This window comes from Hemiscyllium ocellatum, chromosome 37 (genome assembly GCF_020745735.1).
Source record: "Hemiscyllium ocellatum isolate sHemOce1 chromosome 37, sHemOce1.pat.X.cur, whole genome shotgun sequence".
Taxonomy (NCBI): Eukaryota; Metazoa; Chordata; class Chondrichthyes; order Orectolobiformes; family Hemiscylliidae; genus Hemiscyllium; species Hemiscyllium ocellatum.
Window position 1 is genome coordinate 31,646,918 of NC_083437.1, and position 20,704 is coordinate 31,667,621.

At 40.2% G+C, this 20,704-nt stretch overlaps 1 protein-coding gene across 1 annotated transcript in view; it reads right to left on the reverse strand.

Moving 5' to 3' along the window:
• Positions 1-20,704, reverse strand: part of prkcz (protein kinase C, zeta) — a 410,310-nt gene that overhangs the window by 224,433 nt on the left and 165,173 nt on the right. The window contains exon 5 of the mRNA XM_060852456.1: positions 11,599-11,684. Coding sequence (XP_060708439.1) covers positions 11,599-11,684 — 86 coding nt within the window. The remainder of the gene's footprint in view (positions 1-11,598; positions 11,685-20,704) is intronic.

Sequence of the window (20,704 nt, forward strand, 5' to 3'; positions counted from 1 at the left end):
GAGTTTTGATTCAATGGACTGAATGGAGATAGTAGGGATTTCAATACACTGTTGTTGTACCAAATGATTAATTTGCCATTTTTCATGCAATATATTTTGTTACTGCACCCTTATACTTTGGGAAAGTGACAAAATTCTGCAAGATAGCTGTGTGATATTGGGTGAGGGAAACAGCAAGACAGCACAAAATTCAAATGAGAGAGAGAATATGAATAAGAATTATGAATATGAATTAATTACAGAACAACATTAGCGGCTTGTAGTTTACGACTGAAAAGTTATAAAAAGGTGGTCAAAATAGGGCAGGTTTGTTATCATCGGACAACAGTGTTAGTGCTATAACCTGCAGTCTCCTCTAACAGAAGAGATAATCAGTGCAGAAAACATCAAGTTACTTAAGGTAACTATGTTGGCACATGCTTTCCAGGTATAAGAAAGAATTCAAATTTCAACTTTAAGTTATTCAATTTGACCAAATATGTTTTTCATGTCAAAGTTGGGGTTCTGCCGAGGCCACCAAGTTCCTGACCTCTCTATCTTGGTTCAGACATGGTCAAAAAAGAGATGAAATCCAAAAGGGAGGCAATAGTGGTCGTGTTTGATGTTAAGGCTGCATTTGACAATGTGAATCAAGAAACCCAAGCAAAACTTGAGTTAATGGGAATCAGAGGGTTCTCTGCTTGTTGGAATCAGACCTGGTACAAAGGAAGAAACTTGTGGTTATTTGAAGTCAGACATCTTTACTCCAGGTTAACGCTGCAGGGGTCCGTCAGGGCAGTGACCTAGCCCCAAACACCTATTGCTGTTTCATCAATGATCTTCACTCATTCATAAAGTCAGAAGTGGGGTTGTTTGCTGATGATTACACAAAGCTTAGTACCATTCATGAGTCCTCAGACACTGAAGCAGTCCACATAAATGCAACAAGACCTGGACAATCTTGCACACCACACCTGCCAGGCAACGTCCATCTCAAACAAGAGATAAACTAACCATTGCCCCTTGACATCCAATGGCATTAACATCACTGAATATCCCAATATCAACATCCATTGACCAGAAACTAAACTGGACTAGTCATAGGACTATGGCTACAAGAACATGTCAGAGGGCAGGAATCATGCAGCAAGTAGCTCATAGCCTGATTCCCTAAAAATTGCCCAAAACCCTAAAACAAAAAGCTCGACACCATCCAAGACAAATCAGCCCTCTTGATTCGTACCATAACCACAAACATTCACTCCTTTGAACATTGACACACTGTGGCAACAGTATGCGTAACATCAACAAGATGCACTACAGAAAGTCACCAAAAGCTCCTTGGGCAGCATCTTACAAACCCATGATCACTACCATTTGGAAAATTAAGGACAGTAGATATACGAGAACACCATCACCTGCCAAGTTCCCTTCTAAGCCACTCACCATTTGAATTGGAAATATGTCACTGTTCCTTCACTATTGCTGAATCAAATTCCTGAAATTACCTCCCTTACAGCACTATAGGGACACCTATATTGCAGCAGTTCAAAACAACTCACCCACACTTTCTGAAGAGTAACTCGGAAAGTTGGCATAGCCAGCAATGTGTGAATGCCATGAATGTATATAAAACACAAAGGATTCTTAAGGTGCTTGACAAGGTAAATGTTGAGAGGATGTTTCCCCTCAATGGAGAGGCGAGGACCAATGGACATAGACTCAGAATAAAGAGGCATCAATTTAAGATTGACATGAGAAGGAATTCCTTCTGAGTCCTGAAATTCTTTCAAACTCCTTGCCACAGAGAGTTGAGGGGACAGAGTCCTTGTGTATATTCAAGGCTTTAATAGGTAGATTTGTGATCAGCAGGGGAAATCAAAGATTCATGGGGAAAGGACAAGTAAGTGGATATTAGGAGTTGTCAGATCAGTCAGGGTAGAGTGGTGGAGCACGCTTGAAATTCCTATTTCTTATGGTCTCAAATTCCAATTCCTGAAATCCACGAACAAGGATTCCAAATTCCACAACAGGTAATTTCTGTGGCATTAACACACAAAATAACAGATCATGGCTATCCCATTGCCACCCTCAAACTCTGCACTGATTAACTGTCTCTTATTTTTTGCTTCCTCCTCTCAGTTCTTCTTTACTGCTTCTCTACCTTAGCAGCTCTTTTGACTGTTTTCTCTGATCTTCTCAGATGCTGCCTTCTTTCCTTTAGGAAATGATGCAGTAATGAAATGAACTATCAAATGCTAAACACTGCTTTTATTTTGGGTGTTTGGGGTACACAATCTTTTTACAATGTTAAGTAATGTTAAATGAATAAAACATGCTTCTTTTCTCTTGATCTTCCCTCAAATGACATTCTTTCTACTGTTTTTCTCATTCACTTCCTTTGGTTGGATACACTTATGTTCAAAAATCACTCAATAAAAATGTATACAATTAGTGCCCTTTTTTTTCCTGACATACTAAAAGACAAATCCAAGCAAACTCAAGACAAAATTGCTTTGGATGCTGGAATTATAAATAAAAACAGGAAGTGCTTGAAATATTCAGCAGCTCTGGCAGCATCTGTGAGAAGAAAAATAGAATAAATACTACAATTTAGTGAACGTTTAAAACTGGGGAAAGGTATAACTGGAGTAGACTTTAAGAACATAAGGAGTAGAAGCAGGAGAAGGCCATCTGACCCGCCATTCAATAACATCATGGCTGATCTTTTGTGGACTCAGTTCCACTTACCTGCACTCCCACAATATCCCTTAATTCCTTTACTGTTATGAAGGAATCTATCTTACCTTTAAAACGTTTACTGAAGTTGCGTCAACTACTTCATTGGGCAAGGAATTCCCTAGATTTACAACCTTCTGGGTGAAGGATTTCCTTCTCAATTTAGCCCTCAATCTTCTGTCCCTAATTTTGAGGTTATGTCCTCTTGTCCTAGTTTCACCTGCCAGTGGAAACATCATCTCTACTTCTACCTTACTTATTTCTTGCAGAGTTTTCTACGTTTCGATAAGCTCCCCCTTATTCTTTAAATTCTAATGAATATAATCCCAGTCTACTCGGTCTGTCCTCGTAAGTCAATCCCCTCAATTTAGGAATCGACCTTGTGAATCTCCTCTACACCATCTTGAGTGCCAGTACATCTTTTCTCAAGTAAGGAGACCAAAACGGCATGCATTACTCCAGTTGTGGCCTCACCAGCACCCTATACAGCTGCAACATAACCTCCCTGCTTTTAAACTCCATCCCTTTTGCAATGAAGGACAAAATTCCATATGCCTTCCTAACTACTTGCACAAGGACACCCAGGTCCCTCTGCATAGCAACATGCTGCAACTTTTTACCATTTAAGTAATAATCCTTTTTACTACAACTCCTACCAAAATGGATTACTTCAAATTTAGTAACACTGTATTGCATCTGCCAGATCTTTGCACACTCACTCAATTGAGAAAGGGAAGGGGTAATAAGAAAATAAAAAAAATCTACAATGGGATTAAGAACTGGAAAGATGAAATGATTAAAAAAAAACTCTCATAGTACAAGGTGAAAAGGAGTGGCAATAGGACACATTAAATATATGAAGATATGTCTATGTATGTCAAGAATGGCAATATAGTTGCCGTCCAAAAGCAAAGGAAACAAAGGAGAAATTGGGAAAAAGATAAAGCTAATTGCTGCATTCTGAGGTTTTCAACCATGAGTTATTAAATCATAGAAAAGACAATATCAAGAAAGAAATAAGTATGACAGAACAAATTAAACTTGGAGAAAGCTGAGTGGAACCACAGAAAATTAACCAGAAAGTTTACTGATGTAGAAATAAAACAGCAGTCGAAATATTCAAAGTCACAAGACAAGCAAAGAGAAATATATATGAGAAAGCAACAATAAATGAGTCACTAACAATATATCATAGTTGAATGAAGAAATTAGAGCAAAACTGTAACTGAAGAAAAAAACAGCATACACTAAGGACATAGATGACGACCAAGGGGATACGTAAACACTATCGAAAAAGACAAAAAAAGGAAATCTAAGGGTTATTACAGAATTGAAGTGTCAAATAACATGAATCAGTACCTGAGAAACAAAAAAAAATAGGAATGCAAAAATCATGTACAACTAGAACAAAATGGCAAAAATCTTCAATAGTTACTAATCCTCAGTTATTTCCCAGGGAGATTAACAAGGTAGGCATGAAAGCAGAGAAAAAAATTACGCTGGAACGAGGGAGGGGGCGCTAATTGGTAAACTAATCAAACTTGCAGACAAGAAAGCTTCGCTGCTAGATGGCGTGCATCCATACAGATTAAAACAGGGTAAGGAAGAGGAATTAAGCAACTACAACAAGAATAACACAAGAGAATTAGCAGATAGCTAATGCTATTGATAAATCTGGAGATGCAACAGGTCTAAGAACTATCGACTAATTAGCTTAATGACAAGGAAGAAATTCCATGACTCTGCAAGGCCCACCCAGTGCTATTTGCCTAAAAGGCAAAAATAGGGGCAGAAATCAGAAGATGATGGAATCATCAAACCAGTCCAGTTGGAAGTATGGGCAGCACTGGTTGTACAAATTGTGATGCCTGATGTGTCCTTTGTCCTTTAAATAAATGGTAAAGAGCTTTTCACAGCTGGATAAATACACAATCCATCGCATCAAGGATTTATATGCAAAGTTGGACAAAAGCCATGCATACTTGCAACTGTGGTTTGAGGATGATCCCCAGAAGTATGCCACAATTAATATCCATGAGAGTTTGTACCAATATGCAAGACTGCCATTTGGAATATCATCAATCTGTCCAATTTTTCAGCTGATGGAGAACATTTTAAAAGGTCTACCCCGGTTGCCATTCAATTAGATGTCATGCTAATAACATGGAAGACCAATAAAGGGCATTTAGAGAATTTGGACATAGTCCTTAGACATTTCTCCCAGGTGGGTGCATGCCTTGGAAGGTAAAAAATGTTTGTTCCAGGCATCCCAAGTGATGTACTTGGGCCACAGAGATGGCAAAATACCCATTGGAAGATAAAGTGAGGGCGATCAAAGCTGCCCCAGCACCCCATCTGTACCGGAGATTAGATCTTTCATTGGGCTGGTCAATTATTATGAAAAGTTTATACATAACCTGGCCTTCATCATGGCAGCTTTGCATCAACTTCTTAAAAAAAAGGGTCAGCTGTGGAAAATGGTTGGGAGGAACAACTTTCAGTGAAGTGAAGAAACAGCTTAGCACACGATGAGCGCAAGTGAGATTTGATAGGACATGTGATGCCTCCACATATGACATCAGAGTAGTTATTAACTCATTGGTGGCCCAATGGAGGGAAACACCAAATAGAGAAGGTATCCATGGCAGAACGTAAACATGCCTAGATAGAAAAGGAAAGTGAGGTGGCCATATTTAGAATTAGGAAATTTCTTCAATGACTTTATGAAATAAACTTGTAATTAATAATGAACCAAGTCTAAGAGGAGAAAGTCTAAGAGGATTCCTGAAGAAGGGCTTATACCCGAAAAGTCGATTCTCCTGCTCCTTGGATGCTGCTTGACCTGCTGTGCTTTTCCAGCAACACATTTTCCAAGTTTAAGAGGACAAGGTGGTGCCACCCATAGCCTCAGGCTGAATTCAGCAGTGAGCTCCATACTAAGTGCATATAATTACAAGTTGGAACACCACGTGGGAGGTCAAGTAGCAAATGCAGATGCACTGAGTGAACACCCACTGGCAGATACACCAGTGGTAGCACTACTTCAAGAGTCCATAATGGTTTAAATTTTCTGGACACACTGCTGTCACAGATGACAATATCAAACTTTGAATGCAGAAACAGCTGGTCCTGACTAATCTGAAGCAGCTGGTGGCGAGGGGGAAACCAAAGGGCCATCACAACCAGAACTAAACCTTTTTGGACATGGAAAGTCAAGATCACAGGACTGGATGGCATGTTAAGGGGAGCAAGAGTGTTTGTCCTGAGCAAAGATTCCTGCCAGGTACTTGCTGAACTTCACCAGTGTTATCCAGGGGTTTCCAAAATGATGTTAGCAATAAGTCACATCTGGTAACCAGGATTGGATATAGACATAATCCTGTTGGTGGGGTAGTGCCCACAGTGCCAATGAGGACAAAAATTACTATTAGCAGCTCCTCCACGTTTGTGGCAATAACTGGTGAACAGTCAACTTGGCTACATGTTGACAATGCAGGTCTTTTCATGCACTCAATGTGCTTTATCACTGTGGATGCCTATTCAAAATGATTGGATGAGCATTCAGTTCATTCATCAAACATGGGAGAACTATAGGAAAATTGCATGCATCTTTTGCGATACGCAGACTCCTGTAATGGTTGGTTATGGATAACAGGCCATTGTTACCAGCAGGGAATTTGAGTATTTATTACAGTTGAATGGCATTTGACAAACAACGACAGCTCCATACCATGCATCATCCAATGGTTTGATTATGGAACCACACCTCGTGCAACTGCAGGGATAGCTCTAGCAGAGTTCTAACGGGGAGCTTACGCCAGACTATGGCGTGTGTGCGCGCGTGTGTGTAAATGAAAGTGTGTCAGGAACACCAATGCTGGACACTAGATAAATGAGAGGTGCTGCATTTTGGAAAAGCAAATCTTAGCAGGATTTATACACTTAATGGTAAGGTCCTAGGGAGTGTTGCTGAACAAAGAGACCTTGGAGTGCAGGTTCAAAGCTCCTTGAAAGTGGAGTCGCAGGCAGATAGGATAGTGAAGAAGTCGTTTTGTATGCTTTCCTTTATTGGTCAGAGTATTGAGTACAGGCATTGGGAGGTCATATCGCGGCTGTACAGAACATTGGTTAGGCCACTGTTGGAATATTACGTGCAATTCTAGTTTCCTTCCTATCAGAAGGATGTTGTGAAACTTGAAAGGGTTCAGAAAAGATTTACAAGGATGTTGCTAGGGTTGGAGGATTTGAGCTATAGGGAGAGGCTGAACAGGCTGGTGCTGTTTTCCCTGGAGTGTTGGAGGCTGAGGGGTGACCTTATAGAGGTTTACAAAATTATGAGGGGCATGGATAGGATAAATAGACAAAGTCTTTTCCCTTGGGTTGGGGAGTCCAGAACTAGAAGGCATAGGTTTAGATTAGATTAGATTACTTAGTGTGGAAACAGGCCCTTCGGCCCAACAAGTCCACACCGACCCTTCGAAGAGCAACCCACCCAGACCCATTCCCCTGCATTTACCCTTTCACCTAACACTACGAGGAAATTTAGCATGGCGAAATCACCTTAACCTGCACGTTTTTGGACTGTGGGAGGAAATCGGAGCATCCGAAAGAAACCCACGCAGACACGGGGAGAATGTGCAAACTCATCTCTCCCTCTTCTCTAAAAAGAACAGTCCCAGTTTCTTTCGCCAATTGGATAGGTACATGGATAGGTGCTTAAGCTAGGACAAATGTTCAGCACAACATCGTGGGCCGAAGGGCCTGTTCTGTGCTGTGCTGTTCTATGTTCCACACAGACAGTTGCCAGAGGTGGGAATTGAGGCTGTGAGGCAGCAGTGCTAACCACTGTGCCACCCTTATAGGGTGAGAGGGGAAAGATATAAAAGAGACTTAAGGGGTAACATTTTCATGCAGAGGGTGATACGCGTATGGAATGAGCTGCCAGAGGATGTGGTGGAGGTTGGTACAATTGCAACATTTAAGAGGCATTTGGATGGGTATATGAATAGGAAGGGTTTGGAGGGATATGGGCTGCTAGGTGGGACTAGATTGGGTTGGGATATCTGGTCGGCATGCACAGGTTGGACCGAAGGGTCTGTTTCCATGCTGTACATCTCTATCACTCTAAGTGAGATAGCCACTTCGCTTCAAGTGACAAAAACTACTGTAAGAACCATGGGAATGGCCCTGCATGCGTAACAGACATGGTCGACAGGAGGTCAGGTCCAAAGACATATAAGGTTTGTGTCAGAGCAATAGTCCTGAACAAGCAAATGGATCACATGACAGTGCAAACTCAAATAGGGTGGAAGGAAAATGTGCCTGGCTCTTTGGAATAGTTGAAAAAAGCTGGGGGAGCCCATAGGTTCTCCCTCTCCATTTGGTCTTTGGGAAGGTGACCAATCAGATGGATGACAGTAAAGTGGTTGATGTGGTGTATATGGATCTCAGTGAAGTTGTTTGATAAGATTTCCCATGGTGGGCTGTTGCAGAAAATATAGAAGCATGGATTGAGCGTGATTTAACTGTTTGGATCAGATATTGTTTACTGATAAGAAAACAGAGGGGGTTGGTTGATGGAAAATGTTCATCCTAGAGTTCGGTTACTAGTGGTGCACCACAAGAATCTGTTTTGGGTGCACTGCTGTTTGCCATTGTTATAATGGACCCGGATGACAGCATAGAAGAATAGGTTAGTAAATTTGCAGATGACATTAAGGTCAATGGAGCTGTGGACAGTGCTGAAGGATGATGGATAAGCTGCTGGGCTGAGAGGTTGCAAATGGAGTTTAATGCAGAAAAATGGGAGGTGATTCACTTTGGAAGGAGTAACAGGAATACAGCGTACAGGGCTAATGGTAAGATTCTTGAGCAGAGAGATCTGTGTCCATGTGCACAGATCTCTGAAAGTTGCCACCCAGGTTGATAGAATTGTTAAGAAGGCATACGGTGTGTTAGCTTTTATTGGGAGAGGGATTGAGTTTTGAAGCCATGAGGTCATGTTGCAGCTGTACAAAAACTCTGGCAGCTGCACTTGGAGTATTGCATACAGTTCTGGTTGCCGCATTATAGGAAGGATGTGGAAGCATTGGAAAGGGTTCAGAGGAGATTTACCAGGATGTTGCCTGGTATGGACAGAGGACTTGAGGAAAAGCTGAGAAACTGGAGGCTATTTTTGTTAGAGAGAAGGTTGAGAGATGACTCAATAGAAACATACAAAGGTGACCAGAGGATTACATAGGGTGGACAATGAGACCCTTTTCCCTCAGATGGTAATGGCTAGCACGAGGAGATGCAGCTTTAAATTGAGGTGTAAAAGATATAGGACAGATGTCAGAGATAGGTTCTTTACTCAGTAGTAAAGGCGTAGAATGCCCTGCCTGCAACAGTTTTTGACTCACCAACTTTAAGGGTCTTTAAATGGTCATTGGTTTCACAGGTCAGCACAACATCGAGGGCCAAAGGGCCTGAACCGTGCTGTAAAGTTTATGTTTTATGAAGCATTTAAGAAACCTCAGAATCTAAGATGGGCATGACAGATCTCACACTTCGATGGCTTTGTCGCCTGGGGGAAAGAGAATAAATTTCTTCCAAGATGCTCCAGGCGCAAGAACAGAGCTATTGTGTGTTCCACACTGCCAGTAACAGAGGCGAAGTTGGAGGAACTTGACCTGGTGCTAAAACACTCTAGGAGGAGCTACAAAAAAAAAGGAACTGGTCTAATGTCTTTGGACTCAGAGGGGGACAGATGATTGTAAATTGACTGAAATGAGGGCGGCCAGGTAGACATCATTAAGGGTGTAAATCTGGATTAGAGGGGCCTGGCTAACATAAAAACAGGAATGTCAGACATCCTGTTCATTCTGACAGCTGGCTCTGAGGGAGCTGGATCAGTGTCAAGGACTTTCCACACAAATAAAGGGTGACTTGTTGACAGAATACCGGCCACATTGGAGCCGTCATTTTCGAGTCGGCATGCTGCATGCAATAATCAGAGCTATGGCCCATGAGCCTTCATGAGAAATGTGTGCAGTGACATGAGTGAGTAGTGGACCGGAGTATGAAGTAGCAGAGAGAGAGAGAGGGGATGTCAAAAATTACCATTTCAGATTATCAAGATTACAGATATTTTTCTTGCACTACTGTGCATTCCATTTAACCTAGGTCACAGAAAGGTCTCTGGGGTAATTATCTGTGTACAGGTTGGCTGGCCTCCTTTGTTGGTCTGCAGGAAAAAGGACAGCTCTCATCCCTATCCCAACCACCAGAACCTCCAAAGTCCTTTCCATAAAACTGGGAGCTAACTTGTCTCTTTGGGCCACTTCCTCAGTGTCAAACGACATGTGTCAGAGCAAGTTCCTGGTGCAATTTCACGAGAATGTGAAGAACCGGTTGCATGATGGGATAACAAACAGAAGATTGTACAAGAAAAGTTATTCCAAGCCATAGCTGACTCAACATCATGAATTTTCTTTGCGAAAACACCAACTGCAAATGGGAAAACTCTGCCCTAAGTTTGCCCACTTTGTTCGTATTGTTTTTTGTCATGTACTCCCATACTTCCAAACAAACCTGGGTGACATAATTACCAAAATTCAAATGTATTACTTGAAAACTAAATTAAAATGTAAGTATTCTATTCTCACCAGTCTGTCCTGAGTTTAATAGTTTCAAATTGTATGGAATAGAAAGCCAAGGTACGGGTATGTCACATGCACACACATTACTTCTCTTCTCCTTCACATCCACTTCTAAGACTTTCCGACTTCCCATGTTCAGCATCATTTGTGACTCCTCATATGAAGTCCATATCCAAATGCTGCAAGACCTGGACAATATCCAGGTTTGGGCTGAAAAGTGGCAAATAACATTCATGCAACACAAATGCCACTCCAGTAAGAGACACTCAAACTGCCACCCTTGGACATTCAATGGCAGTACCATTACTGAATCTGCCACTATCAATATTCCTTGGCTATTATGACTAGAAACAGAATTGGACTAGCCATATAAAGACAGTGGCTGAAAGAGCAAGTCAGATTTCAGAAATACTGTGACAAGTAACTCACCTCCTGACTCCCCAAAGACTTTCACCATCTCAAGGAACAAGTCAGGAGTATGATGGAATGCTCTTCACTTGCCTGGATCAAGTGTATGACACTATCAAGAACAAAGCAGCTCACTTGATTGGCACCACATCCACAAGCAGCCACACCCTCTACCACTGAGGCTCAGTAGCAACTGTGTACATTCTACAAAATGCAGTGCAGAAATTCACTACGAATCCTCATACAAAACCTTTGAAACCCATGACCACCACTATCAGCAGGACAAGGGCAGCAGATATACATGAACAGCACCAGGTTCCTTTTTCAAGCCACTCACTATCAATATTCCTTGGCTATTATGACCAGTTGTCATTGAGTCAAAATCCTGGAAATCCCTCCTGAATGACATTGTGCGTCTACCTACAGTAGATGGACTGCAGCAATTCAAGCAAGCTACTCACCACCATCTTCTCAAAGGCAACTAGAGATGGGCAATAAATGCTGGCCCAGTCACTGACGCCCATGTTCCATGAATGATAAGAAATCAGCAATCGCTCGGATTTTAATGAAATAGGGGAAAAAAAAACCCACTGTAAATTAGGGATACCCATAGTCAATGTTGCTCGTGTTTGATGTGTGTTAGCATGCTGGAATCTTAAATGAAATCCAAAGTCCACTCCTATTTAATCTTGGTCTCCTGCTCTTGCTCCAAAATCAAATATGTTATGAATATTTTTTTTTACATACATTAAGCCAATAGAAGACTAATTAGCATTGATGCACGTAATGTATCAAAACAGCAACATTAACACACAGATACTAGGTTACTCACCCTGTTAAAACGTTTGGCCTGAAAGAAATGTCCATTCACACAGTAAAGCTTCCGCCATCTTCTAGCGCCACGTCTATAAATTGATTCTAAAGAGAGAGAAAAAAGATGTAAAAATAATACTCGCACCCCTTCTGGCAATAGCTAATTAAGCAAGATAGGATCTAAGTGGTACGATCATCTCTCTGTCACAGCACGCCGTACATTGTAGCTGCTGCCCAGACCGAGTCATGGAAATCGTACGTTAAGATCCTGCCAGGTTTCTGTGGGACAAAGAGCAAAAGGGGGAAAAAAATCACCCCATTATTGCCTGCTCTTATGCTAATGTTCTCACTTACAGTGGGGTGCTTTTTTCTGGGGGAAAAAAAAATCAGGTGAAATAGACAACATATGATGTGCATTTGGAGGCATCTTTGGCTACAGCTGTTAGTGTTGTCATATAATCTGCTGGGTGTAAGAGAAACAGCAATCCAAGTCACCGTGGTTGACCACTCCTCTTAACCACCAAAGGATACTTGATACAAATTTAAAAATATGGATATAAAATGTTACTTGCTCTGCTGTGAAATTTCATCATTGAGCCATTATATCAGCAAACTACTTACCACACAGTTTCATTGACAGCAAGTTGATTAAGGTAGAAAAATTAAACTAACTTCCACAATCTGACTCATACAATGACAATGTGTCACTTCTACTTCATAAATAAAAACCTAAGCAAACACAAGGCAATTAAATGAAAGACCTGAATTTCTGAAGCACCTTTTAGTCCCATAACCAAGGAAATTGCTCAAAACCTAATGATGAATTAATTTTTGAAATACAACATCTTTGTAGAAAAATGGAAGGTATCTGAATGAAGAGCAATTCAACTGGCAACGGCAACCGATTTTAGTGTATGAGGTTCATAAAACTATTATCTACCAAAAAATATTTAATTGTAACTCTGCATTCAGTCCCTAACTTAAGACAAAATTTTGAGGAGGTTGTAACATGAAAACAAGTCTTGTGACATAGTGGATGATAGCATTCCTGCTTATGCAGCAAAAAGCTCTGTTCCAGTCTATCCAAGCACTTAATGGTCAAGGAAGCTGTGTTCTTATCAACCTGTAAATCCTTCTGAAATAACTCTACAGAGGTCAGTATCCCATCAGCAAGTCACCCTGTATTTACTCATAGAAAGTCCTTGACACTAATGCAGCTTCCTCAGAGCTAGCTCTCAGATTGAGCAGAACCTCTGACACTCTTGTCATATTTCTTTTACCCTGACATTCCTATTTGTCTATCAGCCAGGGGTCTGACCGGATAAATTAATAGCCCCAATCAGGGAACTCATTCCATGAGGTCCATCTGGTTGACCTTGTTATAATTATTACACCTTCCGATACATGTTTATGGCAGAAAGTTAAAAGCAAGAGAGATTCCTAGTCAGCCATGTGATGCAAATAAAATTAGTCCCTCTACTATCACATCTCATGGCTCCAAACTACAACAGGCATGTTAAAATGAAGCGAAGTTATCACAGTAACTTGGACTCCCAAGTCAACTGTAATATAATATACTACAAAGGAACCTGAATTTTGGATTATCCGGCAAGATTGCAAAGTCCCGATGTTTGGCTAAATGATGTGATCTAACATTCGATTATCCGGCATTCAAATGACCAAACAAAACACTCCCTTCCAGTATCCTTCGGATGATTGAGGTTCCTCTGTGCATAGAGCTTGGTATTTGATCCTTCGGTTGTATGTTCTCAATCCTCGAGTGGCAAGATTGGAAGCATGGGTGCAGAAAATATGAGGGAGACATGTTGGGATCACACACCATACATTCTCGCCATGTAGTAATTTTTCCAGAGTTGGGAGGGGGGCAAAACAGCTGTCCTCTCCTCTCCACAGGTAGCCGATTATAATAACAAGTTTTAAAGTTTCAATTAAAAACAACTACAAACTAGCAATTCATCAAAATTGAAGCTGCCTCCACCATGTAGAGGCCACCTTTGCAAGCTAGATGCCCTCCCAGTGGCAGGTCTGTGTGGTCATCACACTCAGGGACTCAATACCTAAATGATGGGGTTTTAAGCAAGACAAATCACAACTTACAACATCAACAATTCTTAGTCAGGCTTTCCCTTCACTCATAGGGGCCCTATTTGCATTAGCCTTCACTGACACTGAATTTCATAAGTGCTATCAAGCATGTCTCTATGTTGAGGCTCCTTCATAGTTCTTAACCTGCCATAGCAGTTCCTACCTCTGCTCAGTCTCCAGACTAAAGGGGTCTACCAATTGGGTCTGAAGGATCTGGACCCCAACTGCTGTCCCCAACAAGAGGCAAACAACTGGAAGGCTATTCTGGGAAGACTGCCAGACAGACACATTGCCAACAAATGCAGGCTATGAATTCAGTTTCAGCCTTGACGTCAGGATCCTGAAGCATAGAACAATCCAGCTTTATACATCAGTAAAATGACTTTCTATACCGTGTCAAATCCTGCGCTCCCATTTCCACTTTGTACATTCGGACACTGCTCTTTTTGAACTGTATATCCAATTCTCTTTCATAAAAGGGTCATAACAACCTAACTTGGCAACTACCCGATTAAAGGTGGAATCTGTCCAGGATTCCAACCAAAAGTGTCTGTCTTTGTACAAGGATTGAACTCTGGACATTTCCAATGTCATTCTGCTAAGGTCGAGTTCTAGTGCTTGATTCTGACAGCTTTTCGTCCTTTGGTTGATGATTTTTGTACTTTTAAAAAGTACTTTCATCCAAATTGCTACAAGTCTGCACCTTGAATCATCAGCTTCTTTGATCCTTGTTACATTTGATGAACTGTGTGTTCTGTTTTCCTGTAGTTAATTCCTTAAATTCTTCTGTGGGTCAATTAGTTGTTCTTGTGACAATATGCATCCAGTTTACCAAGCAGTTTTGTCTGTGTAATCTTGAATCTCTCTTTTCCAAGCCATGGATAATCTGCTTTCAATTCCTGTTTAAATTTCTTATCTTTAATAGTTTATTCCAGGCACAGTTATTGCTGCTCCTTTCGAGTAAAATACTTCATATCTTGTTGATTCTTTCAATCCATCAACAACTATTGAAGTCCTGAAATCTATAATGCCACGTTGCTTAAGACTGACATGAGGAAGCATCTCTCACAGGAAGCGTGGTCAATCTGTTGAATTCACTGTAACAGAATGTATTGGAGGTTGGGTCACTAAGTATAAGCAAAAAAGAGATCAATGTGTTTTTTGATATAAAGACATCAAGGGGTGTGAAGAGGAAGTGGAAAGACAGCATTGAGTTCAAGGATCAGCTATGATCATGAATGCTATAAATGTCATAGCAAGCTCAGGGGGGCTGAATGCAGTTTGCACCCTCATTTTTACCCCTTTGTCTCCTGAAGGCAGTGCGGAGTGCAGATATTGTTCCACAGGCTTTGTTAGTTTGGCAGTTTGGTCATCAGTCTTGAGGTTGGACCAAAGATAAATTCAACCATTGGAAGTCGTAGAGGCTGTTCCAGTTCTATCAAACTGACTTCGCAGCAGGGTTTACTGTATAGAGAAATGAAAAATAACTCTTCGATTTTTCTTCTTACACTTGGCACGTTGAAGTGAATCACTGCTTTTTGATGAAGAGCGTCATCGAAATCAAATACAAAATGAATGAAAGCTGCCAGTTTTCATAGTCACAGTGAATTCAAGGTCATCATTAGATTCTTAATTTCAGATTTTTATTGAAGTCAAATTCCAGCATCTGCTATGGCAGGATTTGAAGATTTCAAGTCCCTGGATCATGACCTGGGTCTCTGGATTAGCAGTCCAGTGTTAATATCCACTAGGCCATGGCCTCTGCTTAATTTCATTCACAAAACCAGGCATACCTTGTAGAAGAACAGAATTTGCAAATCAAAGATTAAAGTTAATCACAACTTCTACATGTACTGCCTACTACCTTTTATTAATCTGTATGTGGACCTGCACATGCAAATTTAATTTGATAATGTTGTGTTTAGTTTCAGGTATGTGGGAGAGAACCAATAATAATCAGTTTAAACTCAAAATCTTGCTGCTGCAATTTTTTTTTTAATTGAGATACATACTGTGGATAAGTAAACCCACACCAAGTATAAAATATACTGATGATGGAATAGAAAAGGAATAGATTCTGTTCACAAAGTAGAAAATTGCAGCTTTAAATACAAGTAATTACTGTATCTATAGGTTAATTAACCCATTTTTATCAGCAAGAAACTGTTTAAATCTTCCAGGAAAATACTCCTGTTATCACAGTGAACATTTTTTGCAGATGTTAAAAGCATGCTAACAGTATTAGCTTACATTTATATAGCACCTTTAAATATCACAAAAAATGAAAACATACCTATAATTTCAAGCCTAATGTCCTGATATTACCTGCAGGTATAGTATACAGTTTAGAACCAATAATTCAACTGATTCTAAGGAAATGCACACTGCACTTCACAAATAATGAAAAGGAAAGCATACTATTCAATCTAATTGATCTTCGCATCACAGTAGCCTCCACCAAATCTTATCATCTCATTCTTGTACCTTCTTTTCTCCAATCTATGAAAACTACTCTTGAACTATTCCAATTACTTGCTAGTTGCACATTCGCACTATTTGAATAAGTGATCATCTCAGCTTCTATGCCCTCTTTTCTGGACTCACCAAGTCGAAACAGTTTCTTCACATCCACCCTATGAAACACATTGATCATCTTAAGGACCAAATGTTCTTCCGACTCTCATCCAGAGAAAACAACCCAGGCTATTTTTTTTTACTGACAGTCTTCTTTTAATTCTGGTAGCGTCCTTGTAAATCTTTTCTGCACTTCCTTGAAATTAGAGCTCTAGGTCTGGTCAAGCCAAAATTAGTAATAACTTTAATTACCTCCTTTGCTATTCTATTTATCCTGAAAAAAACTTCCACTGTGCTGCTTTCAGTCTTCATGCATTCCTACGTTTAGTCATTTAATCCCAAATCTCTTTGTTATTCTACATGGTTTAATTTCTCACCATCTGAGGAAACAATGGCCTCTTCATTCCTCCCACCAAAATGAATCACCCTATAATTCCTAATACTGACTTTAATTTGCCACATCCGCCTACTCTAAGTCAATTAAGTTTTGGTGTACTGTATAGTGGTGTAATCAACATTATTAGTGATCCCATCTATTCCACAATTTCTTGAAATTTTGTCATATGAGTTAATTGTGAAAACAATTTGCTCAATATATTTTATTTACACTGACATTAATCTTTAAAAGGAGGCAGTATTGAATCAATTTAATATGGGACCAAAAATATTATTCCAGTTCCTGATAATGCTATTTTCAGCATTCCAGATGTTTAATACTCAAAGAATTTAAATGACAACCTCTTGATAATACACATATATTGATGGATTTCTGTCTGAAATTTTAAATGGTATCATACTGATGAAAAAAAGTATTAAGTATAGGATGCACAAAATTTGAGTGACTGACGTGAACAAAACCATTATGAATTCGAATATGCCAACTGCTCCCACACCTAATTGCATGCAAAATTTTCAGTTATCTGGAACAGGAAGCAAGTTGTCTGGCTGATGAATCCAACAACTATTTTAAATATCAGACATAAAAAGAAAGTTGCTCAAGGACATGACTTGTGTAATCACGACTGGTTCTAATAAGACCATAAGACACAGGAGTGGAAGCAGGGCCATTCGGCCCACCAAGTCCACTCTATCATGGCTGATGGTCATTTCAACGCCACTTACCCGCACTCTCAGTGTCCCTTTAATTCCTTGAGAGATTAAGAATTTATCAACCTCTGCTATGAAGACATTTAACATCCCGGCCTCCAACTGCGCTCCGTGGCAGTGAATTCCACAGGTCCACCTCCCTCCGGTTGAAGAAACGTCTCCTCATTTCCATTTTAAATTGAGCCCCTCTAATTTTAAAGGCTGTGCCCACCTGTCCGAGTAACCCCGCCTGACGGAAACATATTCATCCAGTGGTTTCTGTAGCTGATACTATGACAAAACTAGCATTTAATGAAATTTTCAAGAAACTAGACAGCTACATTCGAATAGAAGCTTTTGCTATTTATCTTGAGATGAGAAATTCAAATTATCACCATTTGTTAGACATTGTTCAACTGTTCTTTGGCAGTTGAATTTTCAGTGCCTAATTCAACTGCACTGCAGAGAATTTTCAGTGCATAATGACAAGCAACGTTGGGTGGTTCTTGTGATGAGCCATACCTCTGAACCAGAGATGCCTGGCTTCAAGTCACACTTGCTCTTCCAAATAAACCTGTTGGATTATAACTTGGTGTTGAGAGAGTTTTAAACCTGCTCCAGAGGGTGTGTAATAATATCTTGGAATAGGTTTTTATCTAAATATCAACAAGCTAGAAAGACTGTCTAGAAAGACTGGTGGGACCTGTTGCATGGATGTCACCCTAAACCACAGCTCCATGACAAAAAGTGATACTTAATGCAAGGTAAATAATTGGTCAAAACACAAGGATTAACTCACTAGAAATCTTCAGGGAATCTTTATTCTCACCTGAGGACAGATCAATCTCAGTTTGTATGTTATTTAAAAGAGGACACATTGACAATGCATAAAATCACTACTAACAGAAATTTTTAGCTGTGGGACCTGAGCTTGCAACTTTCTAAATGTGACCCAAGACTGCTACCAAATGAAGCACAGGTGACAACATCATGAATAAGCTGTCACAAAGGTTTTCAATGATGCATCTTGTAAAATCAAGCAAAACCACAGAATGAGTAAAAAAAAAGCACAGATTATAGAAAAAGTTTAAATTCTGAGGATCCTGTTACATTAACAGAATACTGGATTTCAAAGATGAAGAGCGTATGCAGCAGTCTGTGAAAACTGGTTGTCAATACTTAACAGCTCATGCTGAAGGAAATTAACCAAAGACAAATTCCTTTCTCCACTGAAAAAAACAACTGCAACAGTTGGCAGTGCAAAAGTAAGTAAAAAAAATTATAATAAATGAATAGCAACCATGTCATCCCCAGGAACTGTTTCAGTTATAAGCAAGCTCAGTGAATCACTGCTGTCCAGCAATCTATTGACACTAAATTAACTGTGTGCCCTAACTGTTACCACACAATTTTTTGATATTAGAATTAAAGACAACATTCAATATTAAACACAGGCAACCCAAGTACAAAGATAAAGCAAAGATAAAACCTTTTTGTTACTTTTGAAATAGCACAGGCTACAGTTTATTCGAGTTCTGCAAATACTTTAACTGCAAGTTGTGTGCTTACATGAAAAAAAAGGAAGATACAGGGGATCCTCAAATTATGAGCATCCAATTGATGTGATCCTATACAGGAGTAAAATTTTAAATATTTGACTTACATCCCATCAGAACAGGTCGCTTCTTCCCCAGTACTGGTGCCAATGTTCCATAAATTCAAACCTATTTCTTTCATACCAATCGTTAAACCATGCATTTACCTTCTTAATCTTATTGACCCCTGCCAATTAGTTCAAGGCTCAGGTGGTAATCCAGAGATTAACACCTTTGGTTCTGCTTTCTAATTTAGCACCTGGCTGTTCACACTCCCTTGGGAGACCCTCTGCTTAGTTTTATCTACGTTGTTGGTATCTACGTGGACCACAACCACTGGATCTTTACCCTCCCACTCCCAAGTTCGTTTGCAACCCAGATGAGATATCCCGAATCCAAGCACCAGCTCGGCAACACAACCTTTGGGATTTTTGATCCTGGGCACAGAGAAGTGCCTACGCCTCTAACTATACTATCCCTAATTACAATGGTATGGCTCCGTGCATGACAGTGCTGCAGTCAGTCAGCTTATCCTCCCTGCAGTCCCAAATCCCAAGCACACAGGGTGCAAATCTCTTGAACCAGTCAGACAAGAACAGGGCCCGAGGCTCCTGCAATTTCACCTTCTGGATCCCTCAACCTGCCTCACTCACAGCCACACCCTCCTGTCCCTGATTGAATTCAAGTTAGTCAATCTAAGGAGTGTGATTGCCTCCTGAAACACAGTGCCAAGTTACTTTCCCCTTGTTGATGTGTCTCAAATGTTTGAAGTTCAGACTCCAGCTCATCGACTCCGAGCTAGAGATTCTTGAGCAACTAACATTTACTATAGATGTGGTCAATGGGAGCCACAATGGTTATTTATTAGTTTTGAATTTAATTTTTAAACTGTTCTTGTATCTCAGCGTATTATCTCAAACTGAATGCAAACTGTCACTAATAATTCAACAGATTGACAATAGCAGACCCCTTATTAGCCAATCAAATCACAGCCCTCCTCTGATGTCACTTATCAGATCCCCCCCCAAGTCAAAATCAGAAATTCTTACTTTCCCAGGCTGCTTTCTCCTGCTCAGCTCCACTCCTGAAGTGAAGACCACAAATCCCCAAAGAAAGCTTTTAGATCACTTACCTTCCAGACTGCTCTCCAGTAGTGGGGAAAATTCTTGAATCCATTATCAAGAACTTTGCAAAAACCATTTAGAAAGCAGTGGCAGAATCAGACAGTCAGCATGGATTTATGAAAGGGAAATCATGCTTGACAAATCTTTCAGAATTCTAAGAAAATGTAACTAGCAGAGTTGACAAGGTGGAGCCAATGTGGTATATTTGGACTTTCAGAAAGCATTTGACAAAATCCTGTATAAGAAATTATTATGGAAGATTAAATGACATGAGATTGGGACAAATGTATTGAGATGGACAGAAAACTAATTGGCAGAGAGGAAACAAAGAGTAGGAATGAATGGGTGCTTTTCAAATTGGCAGGTAATAACCAGTGGGATGCCAATGGGATTAGTGCTAGGACCGTACTATTCATAATAGAGAGGAACCTCAATTATCGAATGAGATGGGCGGGCACTATTTCATTCAGGTAATTGATTATTCTGATGATCAATTTGATGGTAAACAAGGAAAACCATACTGATTTAATGCTGTGCTCTACCGGAGTGTTTAAAACTATAATTTTGATGAGTCTGCTATTTAAACAAACTAATCTGTGCATTCTGCAAATTAAAGGTTAAACTGAGAAGAACTAAACCT